Source organism: Anabas testudineus, chromosome 18 (genome assembly GCF_900324465.2).
Source record: "Anabas testudineus chromosome 18, fAnaTes1.2, whole genome shotgun sequence".
Classification (NCBI taxonomy): domain Eukaryota; kingdom Metazoa; phylum Chordata; class Actinopteri; order Anabantiformes; family Anabantidae; genus Anabas; species Anabas testudineus.
In genome coordinates, this window is record NC_046627.1 from 29,589,707 (window position 1) to 29,614,799 (window position 25,093).

The 25,093-nt window shown below is 39.0% G+C and overlaps 2 protein-coding genes across 3 annotated transcripts in view; one reads left to right on the plus strand and one right to left on the minus strand.

Moving 5' to 3' along the window:
• Nucleotides 1–714: 714 nt before the first annotated feature.
• Nucleotides 715–2,741, minus strand: LOC113157071 (histone H2A.Z). Its single transcript, XM_026352310.1, has 5 exons — nucleotides 2,607–2,741; nucleotides 2,233–2,310; nucleotides 1,961–2,074; nucleotides 1,721–1,850; nucleotides 715–1,410 (listed from the first exon to the last, which is right to left on the minus strand). Exons 1-5 carry the CDS (start codon nucleotides 2,607–2,609, stop codon nucleotides 1,349–1,351), a joined length of 387 nt encoding a protein of 128 aa, XP_026208095.1. The 5' UTR covers nucleotides 2,610–2,741; the 3' UTR covers nucleotides 715–1,348.
• Nucleotides 2,742–10,291: 7,550 nt separating this feature from the next.
• lrch4 (leucine-rich repeats and calponin homology (CH) domain containing 4) overlaps nucleotides 10,292–25,093 on the plus strand; it is a 45,707-nt gene continuing 30,905 nt past the window's right edge. For both annotated transcript variants that reach the window (XM_026352528.1, XM_026352527.1), the window contains exon 1: nucleotides 10,292–10,676. In XM_026352528.1, coding sequence (XP_026208313.1) covers nucleotides 10,505–10,676 — 172 coding nt within the window. In that variant the 5' untranslated portion in view covers nucleotides 10,292–10,504. The remainder of the gene's footprint in view (nucleotides 10,677–25,093) is intronic.

Below are 25,093 nucleotides of genomic sequence, written 5' to 3' on the forward strand. Positions count from 1 at the left end.
GTATACTTGTTTATATTCTGTACGCTTGTACTCTGTAAAGTCAAGACTTTTGCTGTGATTTGGTGCTATTTAATAAAGCTACTTGAAATTGAAGTGTGATGGTGTTATAGTGTCACCTAGTGGTGGGTTAATGTTGAGGTTAACAGAACTAACACCTTGTCCAGTCCTGTTTTAATAATTAGTTCAGTCATAATGAATCCCTATGGGAAAAATTCTTGCAAACAGGAAACTATGTTTAAATGCACCAAGGGTTTAGAGGTCAATGTCCAGCATCCAGGGAAACCTTGACATGTGTCCAGGAGGAACTTGGAGTTGAACCACTGACCCTGTGAGGGATGGACAATTATTTAACCCTAGTCATAATCTAGTGAACCAAAGCGGTCTCCTGCTTTTTTGCTATCCAGATCTTTGACAAAGATGTTCAAATATTCATGCAACAGTCACCCTTTGAACTCCTGTGAGACACTGGGTGAATCTGCTCTTTTACTTGAGTTACTACAGTGGTTTTACTTCACAGCTATTTGAGGAAAACAGGTAATGCTACTGAAATAGTCTACCTTAAGTTTTGTCACTTTTAAAGCTAAAGGACAGATTAAAGTCAGACTTTCAGAAATTAAATCAGTTCCTTCAGTTTGCCGTGGTTTAACTGAACCTCATTTTGAAACCAGTCATACTACCCTCATGTCAAACAAATGAGCCATTCATGCACCACAATATGTAAAATGTGACTGTGCCAGTCGAGTCTTTATTCAGAATTCAAAAATGACTCCAGTTTCCCCCAGTTCAGGGCAGTCCAGTCCGAACTGTTAAACATGCTTTGTAATTCATGCAACTACACAAAACAGAAACTGACAGTTTGCACATTCAAAATGATTTTTAAGCACACCCTGGCACTTTCTATATGCAAGCTGTGGGTTTCCCCTCTTAGTTGGTGGTGGATTTAAAACTGGAGAGTATTAACACTGAAGCCAGACACATGGTCAACATCCGAACTGGGGTAGCAAACGTATTTACAGTTTAGAAAACAAAAACAAGATCTGTAAAATAAGCAAGAACTCAAAGGACGAACAACAAATGCCCAGTAAGAGCTTTATTAAAACTACTTTCAACATGGGAATGCCACAAAAGCAAATCAGAACACAACAACTGCAGGAGACCAGGAACAAATGTCAAAGAAGGAAAAAAAGAAAAAGAAAAGAGCTTCTTTGAAGCCACTTTTAAAAATACCCCAGGTGAGTAAATGCAAGCTCAACCACACAAATAACTCTAAAGGTGTTCTAATCTAAGACATTTAACCACTTCATGTAGACTTCGTCCTGAGATGGCACGACTTCCAGAGCACTTCAGGTTATACGGTCTTCTGCTGGCCCTTCTTTCCAATCAGAGACTTATGAATGTGAGGGATCACACCTGAAAAATAAACAAGTGTAAGCCATTATTATTGCAGACACATTTGAAAATAGGGACATGTGTGGGTATAAAGAAAAAAAAAAAGCCAATAATAACCTGTTGATATCATATTGCTTGAGCATACAATACAATATTGGCAAATTAATACTAGTCCAGTCTTGTCAGGACAATGTTATGCAAGATAGCAACCCAAGTATAATGTTTTAAAGCCTCTACAAGAAGCAGGATACACTTACAAATGCGTTTACATAATTTAAAGTCATGCTAGCTAAAATATTTAGTTTCACACAGCTCAAAGCAGTTTCCTTACCTCCACCAGCAATAGTGGCCTTGATAAGTGAATCCAGCTCCTCATCTCCTCTAATGGCCAGCTGCAAGTGGCGCGGTGTAATACGCTTCACTTTAAGATCCTTTGATGCATTTCCTGCCAACTCCAGAACCTGAAAGAAAGCAAGGGTTTAGATGTTACAACGGGGGTCAGCAGCTGTCCGGAAACCACTAGTGATGTCTCACGACAATGCTCAAAACAACTAGTTAACGTTACGGTTACCTCAGCAGTGAGATATTCCAGGATAGCCGCGCTGTACACCGCTGCGGTGGCTCCCACTCTGCCGTGGCTGGTGGTTCTCGACTTGAGGTGTCTGTGGATACGACCCACTGGAAACTGCGGCGATTAAAAAAAAAGCGTGCATCAGCACAGAGAAACAAATGGTTCACTGGCCTGTCGGTGAGGGGCGACCGCCAGCGGAGTAACCTCTGGGTGGTTGTTAGCATGCGTTAGCATCGCAGAGGGAATGAATGAATGAATAGCAGTCGACAAACCTGCAGTCCTGCTCTCTGCGAGCGCGAAATAGCCTTCGTCTTGGTCTTCCCCGAGTCTTTACCTGCTTTACCGCCAGCCTGAAAAACACACATCTTTAGTGGGTTTCCTGCCGTACAGAGGTTTATGACTGAGGGGAAAGAGTTCAGATGGGACGGCTCTATCGCCCTCTAAACATTCTGTCTCATACTTTTGCTTCTGAAAACAGCCGAGAACGATTAGTTAAGGCTCGCTACTATGCTAAGCTAGTACAACAGCTAACGGCTAACAGTAAGCTAATCACTGAAATGCAGAAGCGGTCATTTACGACCAACAAACCACTGCCATACGCCGTATGGCGTTCTGATAGATCAGTTAGACGACATAAAATACGTACCATATTTTAATCGCACAAATTCTTTTCGACGCTGGCGCACAGACACAAGTAGCTTAGTGCCAAGTCCGAACTGTTCGTTTGAACTACAACACCCGCCTACAATTGTCCTTTACTTATAACCGACGCTTATCCGGGTAACTTTAAGAAACGGACTAGCCAATCATATTTCGCTGTGTGTTTCCTGCTGTGTCGTTCAGCCAATGAACGAAAAGTGCTCTTACTTTGCGGGAAAACTGCTAAGTTTCCGTTTAAAGTCGTCATGGGTAATGTAGTTCCAGATGGTCAATTATCCAACTCCCTTTATTGTTGGACATTGGTAAAATATCTGATCTGGTAATATTTATTTGATTAAAATGCATAGTAGATTATAATTAGGTCTCCCACAATAGGCACAACGCTATTAAACGATAATAAAATCCTATTATTAATGCATAGGCTATTCAAAACATTAAGCGTAAAGCAGAAATAAATCAGAATTAACATTTTATACACAAAAGACGAGTGCATATTAGTATTATAAATAACTCTGGAACTTATTTGTAAAACAACATCTTTATTATTATTTTACACGTTTGTAATCATATTTGTTTTTTAATAAAATGACTCTTTTTCAGTTTCCTGTCTGAGCTGATGAGAAAAACAATGTATAGAGCACATAGCTATTTCCCAGATATATGAAACATTCAACAAACAAAGGGAGCAAACAGTCATCTTAAAAAGTTGGAAAACTTTATTGTAAAAGTCCGACTAAAATAAGTCTATATTCCATTAAAAGTGATGTTTGAATGGAAATTTAACCCAGATTTGCTAGGTTTTTGGATGAGCATATGTATTTACTTCTACATTAGTATGTAGAATAAATGTTATGTGGAATCACAACATGAGTTTATTGTAGTGTTGTAATTCTTACTGTGGCCACATGAGAGCGGTGCGTGCTCAAGGTTCTACACAGTCTTGCGTTAAGAGAGGATAACATAACTATACATGTACTCTATATATAGTTCTAGATAATAAAATAATAATTAAATGTAGTGGAGTGCTCTTTGGTATGTCACTTAAAAGCGATATTTTATCTAATATTTGATCTAGCTCTAAAAATTAAGTAAATCAAACTTTTTCTATGTGACTATAAGAATTTAAATTTGAACTATTCTAATTAAAATGCAAATACAGTACTTAAGTATATGTACTTATTACCTCTGACATTTTTTTTTCTGATATTATGATTTGTTATTAGTACTTTAGTACTCGTAGAAATGTGATTATGCAAACACTATGAGACATGATATACATTATACTGTATAGTATCTCTCTCTCTCTCTCTCTCTCTGTGTATATATATATATACACACACATATATGTATGTATGTATATGTATGTTTACCGTTTTTTTTTTTCAGTTTATAGTTGAATATATCTGTTTACTTTCAAACTGTGATCCTTTTTGTCCTCACTGTTTTTATTGTGGTTCTGAGAGGCAGAAAGATGGATAACAACCCTAAGACTGCAAATTAAAGCGGAGTAGAGTATGGGGATGGAAAAACACACAGTCCATTCATTTGCTCAATATACTGTAGTATATCAGCAACAATTGACCAAAAATGGCAAAAGATATAGAATTTTTAAGTTACTTAGAGACAGATTTCAGTCTCTTTTTCATCCTGTGTTGCTACAGTGTTGTCGTATACATGAGTTGAGGTGTGGGCTTGATAAGACAATCTGTGTGTGTGTGTGTGTGTGTGTGTGTGTGTGTGTGTGTGTGTGTGTGTGTGTGTGTGTGTGTGTGTGTATGTGTCTGAGACAACATGCACAGCTGGTGGTGGGCTGGTCACATCTAAATCACATTCCGTTCATTCTCAGGCATGCTCCCCTTTCAGCATTCAGTCACTCACTCACTCTCTTCCCTGACCTTTACCTCACTTTGCTCATTCTCCTCCCTTCACACTGTCAATCACCCTTCAGTCCCTCTGTCACTGAACTGTTAACATCCTTTTTCTAAAAGTTTAGAAGTCTGTTTCTTCGTTCCCCTCGCCATCTCTCTATCTGTCACAGTGTTCTTGTGCTTGGAGCTGTTTTTTTTCATTAGGTCACTCACTCGGCCTCTCTGGAGGTCAGGGATGATGGAGAAGTTTCTGGAGAATGCTGGTCAACGGGTGATGGCTCAATTCTGGAGCTGAACCACCGATGTCAGCAAACCAGGAAGCACCATCCCCACTGCTCAAATAAAACATATACTAGTACTCTGAAATTGAAAATAGCAGTATGATGGAAAAGGTTTTGTGTTGATTCTTTCTAGCTGTTTTGTAATTGTTCTTCTGATTTCAGTGCAGCATTTGATATATAATATAATGTTAAGACTAAGAGAACCTTTCTTTAGGTCTAAACAATACAGTGTTCTGCTCTTGTTTATATCTTTATGCTTCCATTAAGTAATCATATAATCTTACTTTCACAGTTATTCAGACATGACTCAACTTTACAGATGACTGGACGTCCCAGAATATTTCCATTGTACTAGGAACTCCCCCAGCTGAGAATTTGAGTCACAGGTAAACACAGAAAATGATAGGTGATTTCTGTTGTTTTTATTAATTCCTCATTTTATCTTTTTATCATCTGAAGGCACTTTACAGTGTAAGGTTTTATGACCTTACAGAGTATAATTGCATAAAAAATGATGTAGAAAACCCAATGATGAATGGGGGCATTGTCATCCTAAATAACACGACTCCCTTTACAATAGAAATGTGTGTGGAAGCATCTGCATTTGTTATGTTTCTCCACTTGTTTATGCAGGATGTTCCTTCAGTTTCTCCCCGTCCTCCTGCTTCACATGCTTTCTCTGAATATGTAAACTGGAGGTTTCAGGTTTCCACAGCACTTGTTGCGTACTGACCCCTGAACCATGGTCAGCTGTAGCTTTGATGTCACAAAATCATGCTGGTATGTGTGTGTGTGTAAAACCAAGATTTGAGATGAGCACAGACAAACATGATTAAGTGCGCTGTCAGTCAGACTGTATGCCTCTAGTGCAGTTTTAGTTTACAATCTTTAGTTTACAATGTCCAGACTCATACTCCAATGAGTTTATGCACTAGTTCAAGTGGACGTTTATGCCAGATTTCTGTCGTGAAAATCCCTGCAGGTGTTTCTGAGATATAGGGCTGATGGGACTGTCATGAGGGCAGAGTGATGTTATCAGTTGATCATTGAATCCAAGACATTTGTACTGCTATGAAGACGTCTTAAAGACATCCCTGATATCACAATCACAAAAATGGTATAAACGTGAGATTACAGTCACCTTGACCTTTGACCTTTGGCCACCACAATCAACTAAACACTGATTCCAAGTTGACATTTGTGTCAAATCTGAAGAAATTTCTTCAAGCTTTTTTTTTTTGAGATATCATGTTTAAAATGCAATAGACAGATCATATCTCACATCTCAAAACCTGAAGGTGGTTGATCATATTTTTGGGGTTGGCCTCTGCCTCCCCTTGGACACACTCCTGCACAAGTTGAACTTTGCCTGTCCAAGATGTGCTCAATAGTTTGATTCTCACATAATAAGGTCATTGCCAAAGTTTTTATAGAGCAGTGGAGAAAGGATTAGATTATTGCCATGTCTGCCTGCACGTGACAGGGAAGTGACAGGAAACGGACAGCGTCTCTACAACCCACTTAGGGAAAAGCAAAGAGATGGGAGAGGAAGGGAGTTAGAGCTCAGAGGAAGATGAAATGGACAAAGAGCGTGGGAAACTGTGATGTCACTCCCCATGCTCATGTAGAAACAAAAAGAAAACAGAAAAAAAGTTTGGTGGGAAAAGAGTTGAGCACTGTTCAACTGGAGACTAGATTACTGGGTCACTGGTCTGCAAAGATCTCCGAAACAACTAGAGACATTATCTATTGTATCAGTATTTAATGAATTCAACATTATATCACTAGGTAAATTGCATAGGACAGGTCAGAGACAATAAAGCTGACTGATCATCAGTATAGTCAAGGAAATGTGAATAGAATTACCTTACATTCCCTGCGTTCAGCACTACTCATTGGTCAGAGTGTAAACTCATGACATCATGCGAAAGGCATGTAGGTCAATAAAGAGCATGAATATTCATACTCATTAGCAGCAACCTTGGGTTTATGTCACTGGGTCCTTTGTTGCTAATGAACAGGCTGATCATACGTGTGTGCATGTAAAAGTATGTGTGTTGGTGCTCTCCTCTCAATCTCTTACATTCTTGTAGTAAGCTGATCTACGTGGGGAAGCAGCACAGGTATGAGTCATCATGGAGTAAATCTAAAGCTTCCACAGAATACTGCTACTGTACATTATACAGCACTGTTCAAAGCACTGCATGACAATAGCTCCATCATAACTCCTCCTTAAAGAACAGAATTTGCTTGATCTATCTGCATCATATCTCCTGCTGCTGTGGAAAAGTAGAGGTGGAGCTAGCTTTAACAAGCTGACAATCCACGTTGGCATTTAACAAGTCAAAGAGGACCTTTTTGTCAGGTAAGATTCTGGTGTGCAGGAAGATGGGACACAGTTAAAGGATGGGCCCTCCCGTTCATAGTGGGCCTGTCCAGTGGACTGTCCAAGTATCCACAAATTGTCCATGACCAAGAAATCTCAAGATGACCTCAAGAGGATGTTCAGACCAGAAGGTATTCTCCATCTGTTGCAGCTGTGCTGTAGAGCACAATATGCTCACACAGGCTCTATGCCATGCACTGAATATCCTTGTCCCAAAACTGGCAGTGTTGCAGTACTGTCTGCTGTTGAGTTTCCTACATTTTGGATTTGTTTGTCTGTTTGGATTGAGTCTCACTGTTTATGGTTCCTTTTTGTGGAAACATTTCTCTTTTTTTTATACAGATTCAAGTAGATTCTCTTACAGGTCACTTTCAGATCAACCACTACACTGCATGCCCGTACATTGTGGTTGTTTTCAGTGCTATTGTCTGAATAAATGCACAAATGGTTGAACTGGTTGATCCTATAATATCTCCTCCCAGACTGATACAGTAAGTCTGTAACTTTTAACACTTCCCTCAAGTCTGTTTTCTGGCCCCACATTGTTAGAATGACCTCTCACTGAAGACTGGACACCAGAGTCACTGCCTGTTCACATATGAAAGCACCAAACATGACTTTAAATATCTGAAAGCATGACTTGCTGAGTCATTTATTGTAAGTCACTTTATCATCTGCTAAATACACATATCTTTAAGACTGTACTGTAGTCCTAGTAATACTGTTTTTACACTGTGGTGTCATCTGTGGTGAATTTGCAGCCAAGCTTATACATCTTTAGTAAAAGCTGTATTGTACTAGAGCACTGGTTGGGCCAGAGAGTGTGGTGGCTGAACCCAAACCTGACCATGCAGTACTTCAAGCATAACCATGTGGATCTAGTGAGACCATGTGTTGTTGAAACATCAGTCTCCTCCGACCATTAACTGCAGTTACACCTACTTAGCCTGAACTCTGACCTACACGAATTAACCCTAATTGAACATGATTTTGAAATTTCTGCCTGAACCCAACTTGGACCTTTAAGTAGTGAAGGGTCCCATCAGCTTTGATCTTAGTTTGGGTCACAGTACTGCAGTTAACTGCTGCACACCTTTCTTCAGTGTTTGTCCCTGTGCTACCACTTAGCAAACCTGTTTGCAATGATTGTTTTGTTAATCATTCACTGATTTTATTACATTACAACATTCATTAGAAAAATATCTCTCATCAGTTGACACATGACAAAAAACATGATTTTATGTAAAGCTCCTGAAATGCTCACATAAGATGGAAAGACATCCCCACGGATGGGGGAGGTTAGTCTGCTTTCATTATAATCTCATAGAAATACAGTGTAATGAATAAGTTAACCAGTGCCTGATAATGGATTTTCAAGTGCATGTAGTGAAAGTTAAGTCTCTCCTCACACACTCACACACACACACACACACACACACACACACACACACACACACACACACACACACACAGACACTCTAGTTGTGGTCGCAGCTGGGCGCCTTGTCAGACAGGACTTTGACAGATGGCCCAATGGGATGCTGGGGAGAGAGGCAGGGAGGGTTGGAGGAAACGAGGGCTGAAGGATGAGGATGGAGAGAAGGGGACAATGCAAATGGATGCAGAAGTGCATGTGTGTGTGTGTGTGTGTGTATGTGCTGTGTGTATGTGTGTAGAAGGGGAGTCATCTGGTCCTGGAAGAATGGAGGAATAAAAAATAAGGGTTATAAACCTCACGGGAGGCAGGAGGAACAATGTAGCCCTGCTGAGGCTGCATTAGCACATGTAAGTGTGTTTGGACACGTGTGTATTCAGGCACAAACACATGGTTTGTGTGATAGTCACTATACTTTATTTAAAATAATTTGAGTTGCTAGTTTGTTATTAATATAATAAATAAAAAAGATAAACAACAGCTGAACTACTTTGATTAAATGATATGAGCTTGAATAATAGGACTTTAATAGCCCTCATAAAAACTTTATATGAATTGATTAATCTAATCGTATTCTAATTGGTGATTTTGATAGCACTTTGCTTTAATGTTTTTTCTCCTTGACTTAGATTTTTGCCTGCCTTGTTCCTTACTTGTGACTCAAGTAAGTTACTCAAATGACTCATTGTAAATGTGAATGTGAATGTAAATCGGTGCGTAATAAAATGAACTGAATTTGAGTAAACCTGATTTCGAACCACATTCAATGTGTACGCAGAGGCCCCGCCCTACCGGTGCCAATCAAAAGTCCTCCCATTGTGACCACGCCCACCCCCTCGGTCCCTCGCGCAGGCTGCACCCCTCTAAAAAGCAGGTGGAGGCCGCTCACTTCCGGTGGGTACTTTCAAAATAACAGCTGCTATGTGTCTGATCAGAAATATTTTACAGCTGTTTTGCTCAACAGGGACAATCTGATTACTATGATTCTTACACATTCACTGTTCATGTACTGTTCTTTGGTTGTGTAAAGCTGCTTTGTGACAATGTCAATTGTAAAAAGCACTATACAAATAAAATTGAATAGAATTGAATTGCTACTGTTTCCAGCATATGTCAGCACTGTCTATCTAAAATAGCATTCATTAATAATTACACACAGCAGACGCACAGATACTACTCTTTATTGCTGTCACATGCCTTTCTGATGAGGCTGAGGGGAGGAATTCCACTCTCCCTGATTTCCCACAGTGACAGAATCACCTATTAGAGTAGGACAACTGGACCCGTACAGACCTGACACCCCATGCAATCAGGAATAACAATTTAGTTGAGGAATTTAAAACGGTACTAGAAAATTGAGCCTGAAAACAATGAAGGCTACTGAATTCAAAAGTTTCATTTTTTTAATGAATAAGCATGAACAAATATGATTAAGCATAAAAAATGTATGCTGCTTAAATGTCAATTTAGCTCTGAACATCAACAAACACATTGATCTAAAAAAAATAGGTATTTCAAAAGATTTTATTAAATTTTCACATTTTTATAATCCTTTAAATCTGCACTGTGCAGAACATAAAGTATTTTTATGATTAATGGTTAATTATGATGCTTGTTAATTTTGAGTTGTCGCTTTTATTTGGAAGGACAGAAACTGTCTTCCGGTAGCGAAAGTCGCGAGCTTGGTGCAACTTCCTGAAAGACTGACAGCGTTGACCGCTGTCGTAGAGTAGTGGCACAGGCAGCGATCGCAAGTCACGTCGCTCACACACTTTTCTTGGATTTAACTTTGCATCTTTAGAGAAGTTGAAAAGAGGAGCACGGGGTTTGGAGTTTTCCTGAAGGATCTGCGGGGCATGAAAACGGAGCGGACGCTTCAAACTAAGTAAAAGCCGAGGCAGACCTGAGCGTTTGATGGCTGCTGGGGATGGAGCCCAGCTGCCGGCCACAGTAGCGGCGAGCCGGAGCGTGGAGAAGGCGCTCGAGGAGGCTGCCGCGAGCGGGGCTCTCAACTTGTCCAACCGAAAACTGAAGGAGTTTCCCCGAAGCGCCAGGAACTACGACCTGTCCGACATCACGCATGCAGGTTAGTCGTCCTTTCGCTGCTTTGCCGAACTTCCACAGAAGTAACGCACCAGCGAGCGAGCTCTCACGACGAGAACCGCCTTTTGTTTTCTCGCCACCTGCTTCTTTCTTCTTGACGGGGAACGAGCATCCTTCCTCCGCCCGACACGTTTCACAACACTCCTGCAAGTAACTCCGCATTTAGATTTTGTCCCAGTGTGTGTCATGACTGTCTAGCTAGCCGTCAACGAATTGAGACTTCTTTTCCATCTTTTAAGATGGAAAATGAATCGTGAATCTATCAATAGGAATGAATTCCAAAAAAAAAACTGCAGCGTGAGCTCGGTGTGGCAATTAGCGTGTAGTGTGTGTCCGTTATGTAATTTAACAGTTTATAAATACAACTATCTGCTTTCTTGACTGAATATGATCCGTATGTATTAGATCCACTCCTCCTATGTGAAGTCCCAGCGTTTTTAAAGGAGTTTAGTGAGTTGTTGTCTTAACGAAGTAAAGGAAAAGAAACGCCAGACGAGCGAGTTCCTCTTCCTCAACATGTCTTCCTATAACACAGCGTGAAGCCTCTCCGCTGCTGTCCCGACCATCATGTGCCTCGTTTGACTGATTTTAGTAGGTCTAGTAAGTTGTGGTTTTATTTAGGAGCTCATAGTATAAAAATAACCAGCACTTTTTATTACTGTGCAGCCTCCTGAACTTTCCCAATGTGTGTGACTTCATGTGATTAAAGTTTCACGGGACTTTGTAGAGGTCCTTGATAAGACTGACAGAGGTTAAAGCTCAACAGTGAAGCAGGTGTGGATTTAAGTGAACTACCTTGGCCTTGCCATGTTGAAAAAAAGGATTATCTCATCCAGGTTGATGAAGGCAAGCACTGTGTTCTGCTGCTGCTGCTTTCTTTGCTTTGGTAAGTCTGACCATCTGCTCATAACAACACAGGTCTGGGCCGTGTGGGAAGTGAGGAGGCCTCGAACACACATAAACACAAGACACCTGCCAGTGGAGCCACCCAACCATAATGAATATGGAAATGATAGATGTTATTCAATTCCTACATTACTGCCATTTCATTTGGATGTTAGTGTTTATCTAAGTTAAGATCCATGGGTAAACATGTAATCCAGCCAGACAAGTATGTTAAAACTACAGCCATGATGCAACTTAAATGATGAGAAGTGTTGGATCCATTTTCTTTGACGATTGGTGTTGTGACATAAATAAGCACAAATAAAAATAAATCCATTTTTAAGCAAAAGTTGGTTGTATAAACTGTGGAGAGGGTTTTTTCACAGTGTAGTCTCCAAACCTTGATTTAAATGGGTTGAATGCTCTCTTAAAAGCTCAGCATTGTTAAATCCATGTGTATTAATGGCAACTTCCCTATGTCATCTCTATATTAAAATATTTTATTGCTTCAAGCTTCAAACTCCTGGTGATGTCTTATAACATCGGACATCACATGATGTCATCTGAAGGAGCAGGTCAACCAAGGCAACGTCCAGATGATATTGTCTAGAAGCAGACCAAACTATTCAAATACTCATGCTTCCCAAACTAGAACCATAGGAAGCAAGTTAATAATTATCAACATTATTGAAAAGTTTTGCCTTTCTCATTATTTGACAAATAATTTAACATTTTGACATTCAATATGAAAAGAGATTTGTATTCAGAATAATGATCCAAATCATTTTTATTATCTGTTGAAATAGTTAATAAAACAAACGGCATGCAGTTTTTATTTTACTTATTGTTTGTGAAACAAAGGATATAACTTAATGTTCAGGTTGTGTTGCCTCACACCACCTTCATCTGGACTTTTGGTGCAATGCTTCCTGACAGCTGACTAATGGCTTGGTGTGTCACAACCCTTACAATACCTTACATGTCACAGATATAAACCAGCGAACACTCAACAGATAGATAGATGGATGGAATGGAAGTGGATTGGAAGTAGAAATGATTTGAAACTAGTCCTTTATGTTTGGTTATAGCAGCAGTAATGTGTTCTGTGGGATGCTTTTCTGTCTTTACTGATGTAGTCTCTGAACGTTTAGCCGAACAGAGAACATGAACGAAAGCTTATTTGTTTGACAAAATGACAATGACAAAAATTTCCACTACGTCACTGAAATGAAACTCTGTTGTCAGAATCTGTCTTACCACAGAATATCATAAATATCATTATTCTAAACAGGGAATTTCTTGGAGTCTGATACATTTTTGTGGAGGAATGTTACAACATGTTTATCACTTGTGTCGGCTTTGGCTTCACTTCCACAAACTGAAAAGGGCTGCTCCTGCTGACATCACTGCACACACTTGCTCATGGTGATTCATATGTTATTTGTGCAGCTCTAATTCTAGGCTTGTGCTCTTCTGTATAGTCTTGTGTACATGTTTTAGCAGCACCTGGGCTATCTGTGCGGTAATGTCTAGTATTTGGATAATGAGGTGCTCTCAGTTTCACTCCAGTACCTGGTACTTAGGTCGACTCACACAATCATTATATGAGCTCTCAAATACACTGAAGACAGACTAAGAGCCCTGCCCCTGCCCCTTCTGTTTGTACAGTGGCAAGAAAAGGTATGTGAACCTTTTGAAAATTCGTGGTTTTGGCATTAATCTGTCATATAATGTTATCTGATCTTCATCTAAGTCAAGAGTATTAACAAACACGATGTGCCTAAATTCTGATCTTTCATGTCATTGAGAACAATTGTAAAAAACCTGATAGTGCTAGTGACTGACAAAAACCTTTGCTCAGCACAAGAAAAATACACTTTTGTGAGCCATTCTTGGCCAGAAGCAGCTTTCAGAGGATCTATGATCAAGAATTAATTATTTACATAAAGGTGGAAAGTGTTACAAAGTGATTTCAAAGACTTTTTTACAAGTGGAGACACTTTGGGACTGTGGCTACTCCACCAAGAAGTGGACGGCCAGTTAAGATGACCCCAAGAGCACAACAAACACTCATTTAAGAGGTAAAGAAACAACCCTGAGAGGCAGCCAAACATGGCTAACCTTACAAGTCTACAAGTCTACAGTATGTAAAACATTGAACAAGCAGGGTATCTATGGCAGGACACCATGAAGGATGTTGCTGCTCACTAAAAAGAACATTGCTGCATGCCTGATGTTTAACACTGCACAGCGGTATTGGCAAAATGTTTTGGGGACTGATAAAACTAAGATTGAACTATTTGGAAACAACACACAGCACTAAATCTTGCATAAAAAGGGCACTGCATATCATTATGAAAACATAATCCCAATTGTAAAGTATGGTGGAAACATCATGATTTGGGCCTGCTTTGCTGCATCAGGGCCTGGCCAGCTTGCAGTGATTGTGTGGAAGATGGGGGTCAACCAGTTATGGTTGTTCTCAATAAAGACATGAAAGATCAGAATTGTTTTTGTGTTATGTTAGATGAAGATTAGATAATGTTGTGAGAAATTGATGCCAAGAAATTCCAAAAGATTTACATACATCTTGCCACTTGCCATTTATTTGTCCATTTGTTGCCAGACAGGTGTTTTAGATTTAGCTTCTCTGAGCTTGTTCTTGCTCAAATTAAGTTGCTTTTACAAATGCACCGACACTCTCAACATGTCCAGACTTTAGGGTGAGCTACATGTGAGAACAAAAACGCCCGAGATATTCAGCTCGGAGATTACCCGGACTTTATCTTCTGAGCCCCCTAGTACCAAGTCTGCGTAATGTCAGAGTGAGCTCATGTGTGAACCCAGCAGCTAATAGTCTGAGTAGTCATAGCAAATGAGGGGGTGTTTCCTTTCAGCTGATCTACTCAGCACAGCATCAGAAAGTTTAGGAGTTAAAAACCAAATTCTGTTGTTGGTGTAAAAGCAAGTCTGCACAATGTCTGGACCTGAGATGGTCCAGAGTGCATATGTGAGAATGGCTTTACTCGTGTGAGGAAGGTTTATGATAAAAATGAAGCTCTTTGTCATATGTTTACTGGGTGGACTAAACTGCAAGCTATATAGAACTGCAGTGTAGGCTGCTTATACTTTTGTCAATAGCTCTACAACCAAATGGCTGGTCAAGAAATCAAATTTATCACTGACTTATTCACTTAGATTTACTCACATGGATAATAATGAAGCTCTACAGTGTTACAGAAAGAGCTAAATATGGTGGTTGAACTGGGATAGGATGGGGCTATGGAGGCCAGCAGTGTTTATGATAGCATCAACCCCCCTTTGTATCCACTAGAGCAGCTTTGCGCAGGAAGGTCAAAGGTACACACACACACACACACACACACACACACACACAAAGAATGAGATTTGGCTTGCCTCCTCCAGACTATTTCCCGGTAGCTCAGAGAAGATGAAGGGAACAAAGTCCAGCCATTGTATGTTGTGTGCATCTTGTGGACTCACAAGTCTGTGTTTTGGTGCAGAGTGAATATACACAGCCCACCATTTAGCAAATGCTTTTATAATGAGGTAAAATCCATATTAAGTATTGGTTTTGGAGGAATAATATCTGTGTTCCTAGCTATGAGAGATAATGATGCCAGTATTTAGATCAAAAAACCAAAACAACAATAGAGTTATGTGTTCTTGTGTTCTTCTTGGTTCCATACTGCCATAAGCATTACTGAGTTAACGGGGCATTACTTGATCTTTTGTTACCACACTGGCTGACAGTATACCCAAATGCAAAGTATTGACACCTTAAGTAATGGATGGTGGTTCAGATATTGAAGGCTCCCATGATTGAGTTCTTGTGGCACTGGAAAACTGGAGTCAACTCAGGTTAATTTTTGTTCACACTACATTTGTAATAAAACACCACATCATTCAAACTTGGGTTAATTAACTTGAATAGCTACTTTGGCTGTCAGGCACTTCCGTAATAGTAAGCATCAGGTCAGATATATCAGTGCTTTTAGAATAATCCCCAGGTGAATCTGATATGGAAACAAGAGCCTTTTACATGAGACTGGTATTGTATGGGAACCTCTTATTCAAATGCTCTGTGAATGCATTCTCAAAAGAGCTGGAACAAATCATTATTTTCCCTGTAGGTGAATTTAGATGATGTACACTACAAAAATTTAGATTTATGCTAGTAAAATTAAAGGCTTTTGAGAAAACATTTAATAAGCCAAAGGACCCAAGTCTAAATGACTTCAAAGTAATTTAGATTTAACTTGTGTTGTTTGTACAAGTAAAATTTATGTCTCATTCATTCTCAAAATCTGAGCAATTTGTGATACTCAAATGTACAGCGACATACAGTATAGAACAAATGAGACCACTTTGGAGTTAGTTGGAATTTAAAGGATACTGTAGGATTGTAATTTTTCAAGTCTGTCTTAAAACATTTGTCTAGTGCAGATATAGTATACTGTCACCAATTCTCCAGGTAATACAGGCCTTTAAGAGGTCCTTTTTCACTATTAGGTAAGGGGTAAAATCCATAATAAATGTATAATACATGTATAAAGTGTAAATGTAAAAAGACTAATCTACAGACAGTCTGAGGCTTCACTCTTTCAAATTGGTTACATTTAGTGGATACCTTGCAAAGATAATTCATTTTAGTACAAAAGGACTTTGTTACTTTCCTTTCACGACAACTCAAGAGGGAATTCTCTAATGAAAATTTCTTTTTAATTCCAGAAAGTGATCTCTCACTGATCTTACTCTGTAACTAGTATGTACAGGAGGAATGATTATAGCATGAAAAACCTGTTTCAGTGTTCATAGGGGCACTTGATTTGAACAAAGGAGCCTATTTTTCCAGAATGGCTTATGCACAATGTTTTATGTATTGTTATTCATTTTCTTAATCATATGGGTATCAGCTCATGGAGGTGCATATGTTTCAGTAGTGTTCCCTACAGTAATTCATACTGTGTTAGATAACTATTCATGTGAAATCTGCACATTTGTACTTGCGTTACATTAAGTGCTCAGTGCTTACAAGGGAAACACTTGCATGTCCAAGTCCAGACCTTCCTGTCACACATCTGTCCTCTATTGATTTAAATAGATTTTCCTATTTGCATCAAAGCCTGCCTTATGCTACCTGAGCACTGTGGAAAACAACTAATAAAACCATAAGATACTCAGTATTAAAAGACTTAGACTGGGCTATTCCTCTTAATAAAAATCTAGATATTGAGTTTTTACTTCTTTATTGGAGAAGGAGTGTTGGGGCCAGTGAAAGCTTGTGTGGAAGTGGAGTTCAAGTTTGTTCAGTGGCAGAAGCAGTGGAGAACTTGCTGTATGGGCACAAAGTTAATAAATTGACCTCCAATCTCACATGACCCCAGGGGATGTGAGAGACAAGGGCCTGTTGTTGAGATCAGGAGGTGAGCTGGATAGCCAGCATGCATACTCCATAACACAACGGAGAGGGCCTTCAGCTGACTTAGGGAATAATGAATGAGGAAAGGAGGGGTGTGTGTGAGCATGTCTCTATTTCTATATTGTGTTATTTCATTGATTTTTGCAAAGAATTCCCATCTGTCTCCAAAAGACAAAGTGTAATTTGAAGCCACCTTTGTTAGTTCTGTTTAGGTTGTTATGTTATGTGCATGTGCTTATTTTCACTATCTACACTTAACTAATAAAGGTACAAATGTTGCTCTGAAATACACTGTAGCTGTGCTTAGCTTGGATTTAAAACAGTTGAAGTGGATTCAATTATTAGTCATTTCATGGCACAAAAATCCTGGCTGCAGCTCTGTGTTCTATGACTGACTTTATTCTGATGTACTGTAACATTATTTCCACGACAAGAACATCAGCTAGCCAACAGTCTACAGCTGGCAGCCTCTGGCACCAAACTTAGTTTGGCGTAGTAAATGTATTCTAATATAATGCTAAATCATTTCAGTATTTATATGTCTAACTTGTTTGTAATAGTTCTAACATTACTTCCATCAACCTAAAAAGTGTATAGCATTTATTACCTTGATGCTAAGTAGCTGCTAGATTATGAAAAATCAAAACTATTAGTTTTAATAAATAATTTTTCTTTTTAGAAATAATCAGAATTTAAGAAATCAATATAGTCAACTGGTTCTTTCTTTTTCTCATTGCAACAAAAAATGTAAAATGACAACTGATGTATGAATTTATATTTAAAAGGTGAATATGAGATGAGATCAACATTTCAGCTTTTGTTTCTAGGTGTGTACATCTGGATCTAATAAACAAATTGGATATCACCTTTTGTTTGAACCCACCCATTTTTCATGTGAGCAAAAGTTTTGGAACATGTGAGTAACAGGTGTGTTTTGTTGCCCAGGTGTGTCCTATTACAGTGATTATTCAAACAATAAATAGCACTTAATGTCCACGCTCAGTTTCAGATTTGGGTTTTGCCTGTTCACACTGGATTTATTGTTAAGAGGTGCAACAAACAGAGAGCTGTCTAGAAGTGAAAAACAAGCAATTGTGAAGCTGAGAGAAGATGAAAAATCAATCAGAGCCATTGCACAAACATTGGCCGTAGTCGGTATAAACATTTAGAACGTCCTGAAGAAGAGGTAAAACAATGATGTACTGAGTAACAGACATTGAATGAGTGGACTAAAGAAAACAACAGCAGTTGACGTCAAAAACGTTATGAGAGCTATAAAGAAAAAAAACTGTTAGGGACATCAGCAACAGAACATGAGCAACATGAACAAATGTACAGAGGTTACACCAGAAGATGCAAACCAATCTTTAGCAAGAAGAATAGGAAGGCCTGTACAGAAGTGACAAAACTTTGAGACTAATGAATGTTTCAGGGACATGCTCAAAAATTTCATTGATGATGTAACACATGATGACAGCATCAAAATGAACTCAAGTCTACTGAAACGTTCTTTTGACAATTTAAAGAAACATGCAACCAAACTGACTGGAACACCTTGCAAAAGAAGAATGCAAAAGTTTAGTTATGTCAGTCACAGACGTAATACAGTTAATAATAGATAATAGTAATAGGACACACCCGGGCAATAAAACACATCTGTCAGTCACATGTTCCAATACTTTTGCTCACATGAAAAATGGATTGGTTCAAACAAAAGGTGCCATCTTCTAAGTTCAGTATTGGATCCAGATATAAAATAATAGAAGTACAAGCTGAAATCTTGTTCTATCTCTTAAAAAAAAAAAACTCCATATCTGTGTTTTTGTTAAACCAGTATAGTTGGTGACACTAAAGTAATGCAGAACAGCTAGAACCTACAAAGCTAACTAACATACTGTAAGTTAATGGTCAGGTTGAGCAAGTCCTCAGATTTGATTTCAGCTATGTCTGAGCCCAGCATATGGATGTAGCCTTCTGTGTCAGTTGTTTACATTTGTTCTGTGTCATTGAGACTACGTGCATGCAGGGTGGTAAAGTGCCTGTGAATGTATGTTCACCCCCCCCACCACCACCACCAACCCTCGTGTTTTATTTCCTCTGTGCTGCGGATGTGGGCTGCCTGCTCGCTCAGTCTTCACTTCTGCTTTGTTTGCTGCTTCTCTGATTCCTCACTGGTTCGTCTGGGTTCTGATTGCTCCACAATTTCAGCCAGAATCCTTCCATTCTATTGACCATCCAATCCTGATCTAAAGGACTTCTATTGTGAATGTCACTAAAAATAGCAGCAACTAACAACTAGTCAACTCAATGAAAAAAAAAATATCCATGGGTTAAAATGGAAGGAGTCTTTCATTAACTGATAAAAAGTGGACATGCAATACAAGGGACCACAAGTCACTCACTCAGTTTATTCCCATGAAGGCTAAATGAGGTTGTATTTTCCTGGGTTCATTTGTCATGCTTTAACTTACAGTACTTTTAGTTTCACGACTAAAGCTCGCCTGTGTCTGAAACCTGCTGGTGTGTTTTCTCTCTCAAAGCAGAGCAGCTGGTGGGGAGGGGGAATCCCTCCTCAGTCCCATGGGAGGTAACCAGAGAAAATGCAGAGAATAGACAAGGAGGCAGTAGGACAACACTACCAGTCTGCCAGCAAACCTATACTGTGTGTGTGTGTGTGTGTTTGTCCTCCACAGTTGCCATAACCATTATTCCTTAGACACTCAATGTGGTGGTATATAGCGGGGTAACTGGATGTTAGGAAATTGTTGGTCTCCCTGCACAACCAGTTATCAGCTGGCAGACGCCTCTGTATTTGAGACGGCCAAATAGGAAAAAGCAGTGAGCTGTATTTTGTCTGTGCTTCTTTAGAGTTTCAGGTATAGCATGTGTTGGTGGGAACTTGCATAAATTGCATCATGATAACTTGAAATTGCATTCATAGGCTAAACTCTAAAGCAGGAAGTGTTTTTTTTTCCCTCCCATTTTGTTAGTTGTTGCTCTTGTTTTTTTTTTTAAACCGTTACTGACTATATATTTCCAAGAAGGTCATTCCCAGCAATCCGCAATCAGTGAAAGTTTCTGTCTCCTGGTTTAATACTTTAATACAAAAAAAAAACCTTGAAAACCTCTGTTCAGCTGGATGTGACCTGGCAACACAAAGGACAGAAATCCTGATGTTCATGATCTGTATTTTATGATTTTAATTAGAAAAAAAAAAAAAAAAAGAAAGAAAGTTATATAAGTGTCTATATGTTCATTTATTTTTGATATTTTTAGTTTTATTAAATATGTAATTTTGTTTGTGTTGTCAGTCAATTTTACAATATATATTCTACAGTATGCGTTTATCCGAGGCTGGGAGGCAGATGACCTATACTAGAGGCCTCAAGCTGAATTTAAAACAGGGCAGGCCATCTGAACTGCATTTTTTTTTATTTACATTATTTGTGGTGTTGTGGCACTGTCTCCTCCAGGCTCAACAGACAGCCATTAGTTAATGGTCCTCAGTCCTATTTCTCCTCGCTCTGTATTTGTCCTGTAACACAATGTAACACTATAAGAGTGTGTAAATAATCTAATGGTGTGGAATGGACTGACTGGTAAATAATGAAAGCTGGACCCAGCCTGTCTTATGTAACCCAGCAGATCCATTAACTCCCACAGTGTTTGGTGTCCAGATGGCTGATTCACAGAGGATGTCGGTACATAATAGAGAAGGCATGGGGCCTTGGAGGGGTGGGAATGGCAAGATTTGTATGTGCACACATATTTTCTTACTGTTGAGTTATTGTAGAATGACTTTAACATTTCAATCTCAGAACAGCATTTTAGAGTGATTGTTGTTGACTTAACTTTGCCAACAATGCCTAATAGAGGAAGAAGAGATTTTAATGACATAATAAAAAAAGACTTGTATTGCAAATTACTACAAGGTGTAGTAGTGAGCTGAGACATGTGATTTGACAGATATTACTCTGGATGTCTAGTAACTGGGTCACTGTATGTGGAAGTTGTAATGTAGGGCTCTTCCGCTAAAAAGCAAACATGTAGCCTGTCGGCAGAAATTGTCATATTAATTTCCAAAAAGATTATTTGACTATAGTTATTTTCAATTTAATCAAGTAAACAGTAATCAGTTTCCTAGTGGAGTACTTGTGCTTGCATATACAGTACTTGAGTAAAGACTCTAAAGTGGTACTTCTGCAACCCTAATTAAATAAAAATTGGGATGCTGTATAAAATCTATTAAAAAAAAAACAAAAAAACAGTATGCAATGATTTGCAAATCTCAAATGTTATTTTAGCCCATACTTTATTCACATTAGAAACTAGTGACATCAAATGTTTAAACAGAGAAAATGAGTAATTTTGAAATTGATGGTAGCAACCCCTCTCGAAAAAAACGTTGGGACCGGGCCATGCTTATCACAGTGTAGCATCTCCTCTTCTAAATGTTTTTTCTTTATAAACATCTGGGAGCTGTGGAGATCAGTTGCTGGAGTTTTAGGAGAGGTATGTTATCCCATTCCAGCGTGATATTGGATTCTAAGTGCTCAGCAGTCCTGGGTCTTCTTTGTCGTAATTTCCAGATGTGCAATCTGCCCATGCCATGCCTTTCAACTGAGTGCTGATAACAAGTCAGAAGGTCCCTCTCCTCTTGAATGAATGGGGTGCCCATGCCTGTTTCCATAAAGACAGAAAGAAAGGATTTGTCTGACACAGAACAGTTTTGCTTCTTCTTTGCATGATAGAGATTTAACTTGGATTTTTTGGATGACACAGTGATTTTGGAAGCATTCCTGAGCCCATGCAGTGATGTCCAGCACATATAGATGCTGTCTATGGGCCCAAAGATTCCAGGCATCCAATAATATGTTTTGGCTCTTGGCTACAGAGATTTCTCCAGATTGTCTAAATCTCTTGATGGTATTTTGTACTATACATGACCTTTTAAGACATGTACTACTTTTACTTTTTGGGCATGTACCCTTTTCAATTAATTTCAATATAATTTTATTTGTATAGTGCATAATCGCAACAGAAGTAATCTGTTTTAAGGTTTAAGGCCTTACAAAGTTTAATTGTATAAAGAATTATATAGAAAACCCCATTTGAGCATTTACATTTGCATTTACATTTAGTCATAGACAATTTTATCCAAAGCGACTTACAAGTGAGGAACAAGGCAAGCAAAACAAAATCTAAGTCAAGGAAAAAAACATCAAAGCAAGCATTAGGCAACAGTGGAAAGGAAAAAACCTCCTTTAAAAGAACATACCCCCAGCAGAACCAGGCTCAGGGTGGGCAGCCATCTGCTTTGACTGGTTGGGGTGAGTGGAAATAGGAGTAAGAAGTATTTGATAATTGAGTTTGTGTATTTTTGCCACCTCTGGGACAAATTATCTGGGTACACTAGTGGAGGTTACTCTTGAGATCTGACACTGTTATTAGTGAATGTTTGTGTGCAAATTAGTTGTGGATCAGCTTACCATTTTTTAACCTGTACTAGCATCACTGGTGCCACTTAAATGTCACCAGTTCAGACTGGCTGTTGTCAACTGGAAACTGATGGCAGGTGAAAAAAGCCTCTGCCAAATGACTAAATGAAAATGAAACTGCATGTTGTCAGGTTGTCTGCTCTCTGCAAACTAATGGGGAAACAGACTTTTGTCTGTACTCAGCCAAAGATCATTTATGCGATAAGACGCATATTTCTATAACACTACTGAACAATTGGAGTGAAGTGAGTGACCCCCAGCAGTCTCGAGAGGCATTCCTCTCGTAAAATCATAAGCTGATTGCATCACATAAGAGAGTGGATACCTGGAAACCAACCAAACACAAACCTTGGGTATTGACAGATGCTGTTGAGTTCCTGCAGAAATTTTGAATTAATGTTTGGGCAGGGTTTGGTTCTGTAAGGTATTTCTTAAGCTAAGAAATATTGCAAGATACCACACCATTTAGTAACATTTTTAAAGACACATTCTAATTTCCATATTCCACTATTCTGTCCTCTACCTTAATGAATTATGTCTAAAGTAAGTCTAAAAGTGTACTTAAGTAACTTTAATTTCATAACCTTACACTTGATTTAATTAAATTCTTAATAGCTGCAGTTTGGGTTTTGCTATTAATTGTATATGTGTGCTGACATCTCTTTCCCTTTGGAGGGGCATCTGGAAAGCTAATTGATACCAGAGATGCCATATGTATTGCGCCTAGACTTTCAGACAAACCTTTTAAGGTTTGCATACCTTTATATAACTCTGTAGAGCCACATTTGACATTTTAAATGTTGCACCTGGACTCATCACCTAAACATTTACACCTGACGTTATTTAGTTTTATTTTCTAGTACCAGGTTTCCAGCTTGATGTGCATACTCGCATATTGCAAATATACTGTCCTGCACTGTAATCTGTTGGATAACACTCTTACTATGTTGCCATGACGATTGGGCTACTTTTACACATGTACCATCTGTTTCAACTCTGTTTTTATTCTGTTGCATTTAGGATTGGAGGAAATTCACACACATGAACTGAGCCTGCTATGATTTTTAATATCAAAAAGTCACAGTTTCTGGTAAAGAGCTACAGTAGATGCTGCTTGTTGGTGGTGGTGGTGCCAACATGACTCTGATCTATTCTAGTGATTGTCCTTTTCTGTCCATTCACACTCTGCCTGTTTTTTGTTGGGTGCTGAAATTCTCATAGTGCTGGTAGTGCATTTCCCTTTTTTGCATGAGCTTTGCATATGAGAGCTAAAGCAAAGCCTGCAGTTTGCAGGACGGAAAGAAGCACGTTGGAGGGTGAGAGGAAAGGAGTCAGTGTAGGTGGAGAAAGATTGAGGGCAGGACATGTGAATCAAGTCTGGTTTGATTTATCCAGTACATCAGCAGTGGTGAGTTACTCCCTATAATCTGATGGAGACTGACAAATAATTTCTCAAAGTGTCATAACACCCCTATCTTTGATCTGCTATGAGAAGAAGAAATATGCCAGCACAGCATTCTGTCCCCACACTAAGACACCACCTCCAGAAGCGTGGGGAACACTAGTGGCTTACAAACAGGTGCAGACAGTAATCCTAACAAACATAATGTACTCTTAGAAGATTCAGACGCTTCATGTTTTCGTTACAGAATGAAGCGTGGCTTCATCAGACTTCTTATTTACATGTTGTGTCTTGCTCTCTAACTTAGTCACCTGGGATTTTGTTAGTCACAGCAGTGGCTGCAGACCTAGCAGCCATAATGGTCTTCTGAGATGCTGTGTTCAGTCAAGGCATAGTGTACAGTTGTTGGTCAATAAATACGTGTATTTATTTAAATGAAACCGCTGTTCAACTACCCTAGTGATTCTGTTGACTTTGGACAGAACCCCCTGCTGCCAGTTTGTGTTCTAAGCTGGGCTAAACATGTTTGGTGTTTGTCTAGTTTTGACAGCTGATGTTGCCAGTTTCAGGTGTTCAGTCACAGTTTCCCAATGTTGCTGCAAACAATGCCCTGCAGCACTCCAACCTATTTAAGGGTTGTATCTTTAGGTACCAGCAGAGGTTTTAAGGTTTGTATGGATGGTTTGTAATAGTTGCTATCTCATAAAGACCATGGTTCTGTCCATTAGGGTTAGTAAGTTAGTTAGTTTAGTAAGTAAGTTTAAATGTTGCACAAGTACAATGATAAAAGTTCAATACTCTTCAAAGATCTGCTGTTATGAAGTTGTTATATATGGGGAATCTATTTTAAACATATGTTTAAAATATATATATTTCTTAGCTGAAGTACTCTTTTCTCTAATCCCATCTTTTGCTGACAGCCAAGATTCGCATCTGTCCTCCAGCATGATGCACTGAATTCCTCTCCTCCCTTCACTCTCTATGCCACCATGTAATTGTGTACATGTTTACAAATTCTTAATATGACTAACCTAGACTGAGAAAACATCCAAATATCTTGTCTTTATTTCCATATTAACTCACTTACAGTCTCCAGTACAAGTCACAGCGCACTCCTCCACTTTCTAAACTAGAACATCATGTAGTTGTCTCCATTGTCGCACTCAGTCAGG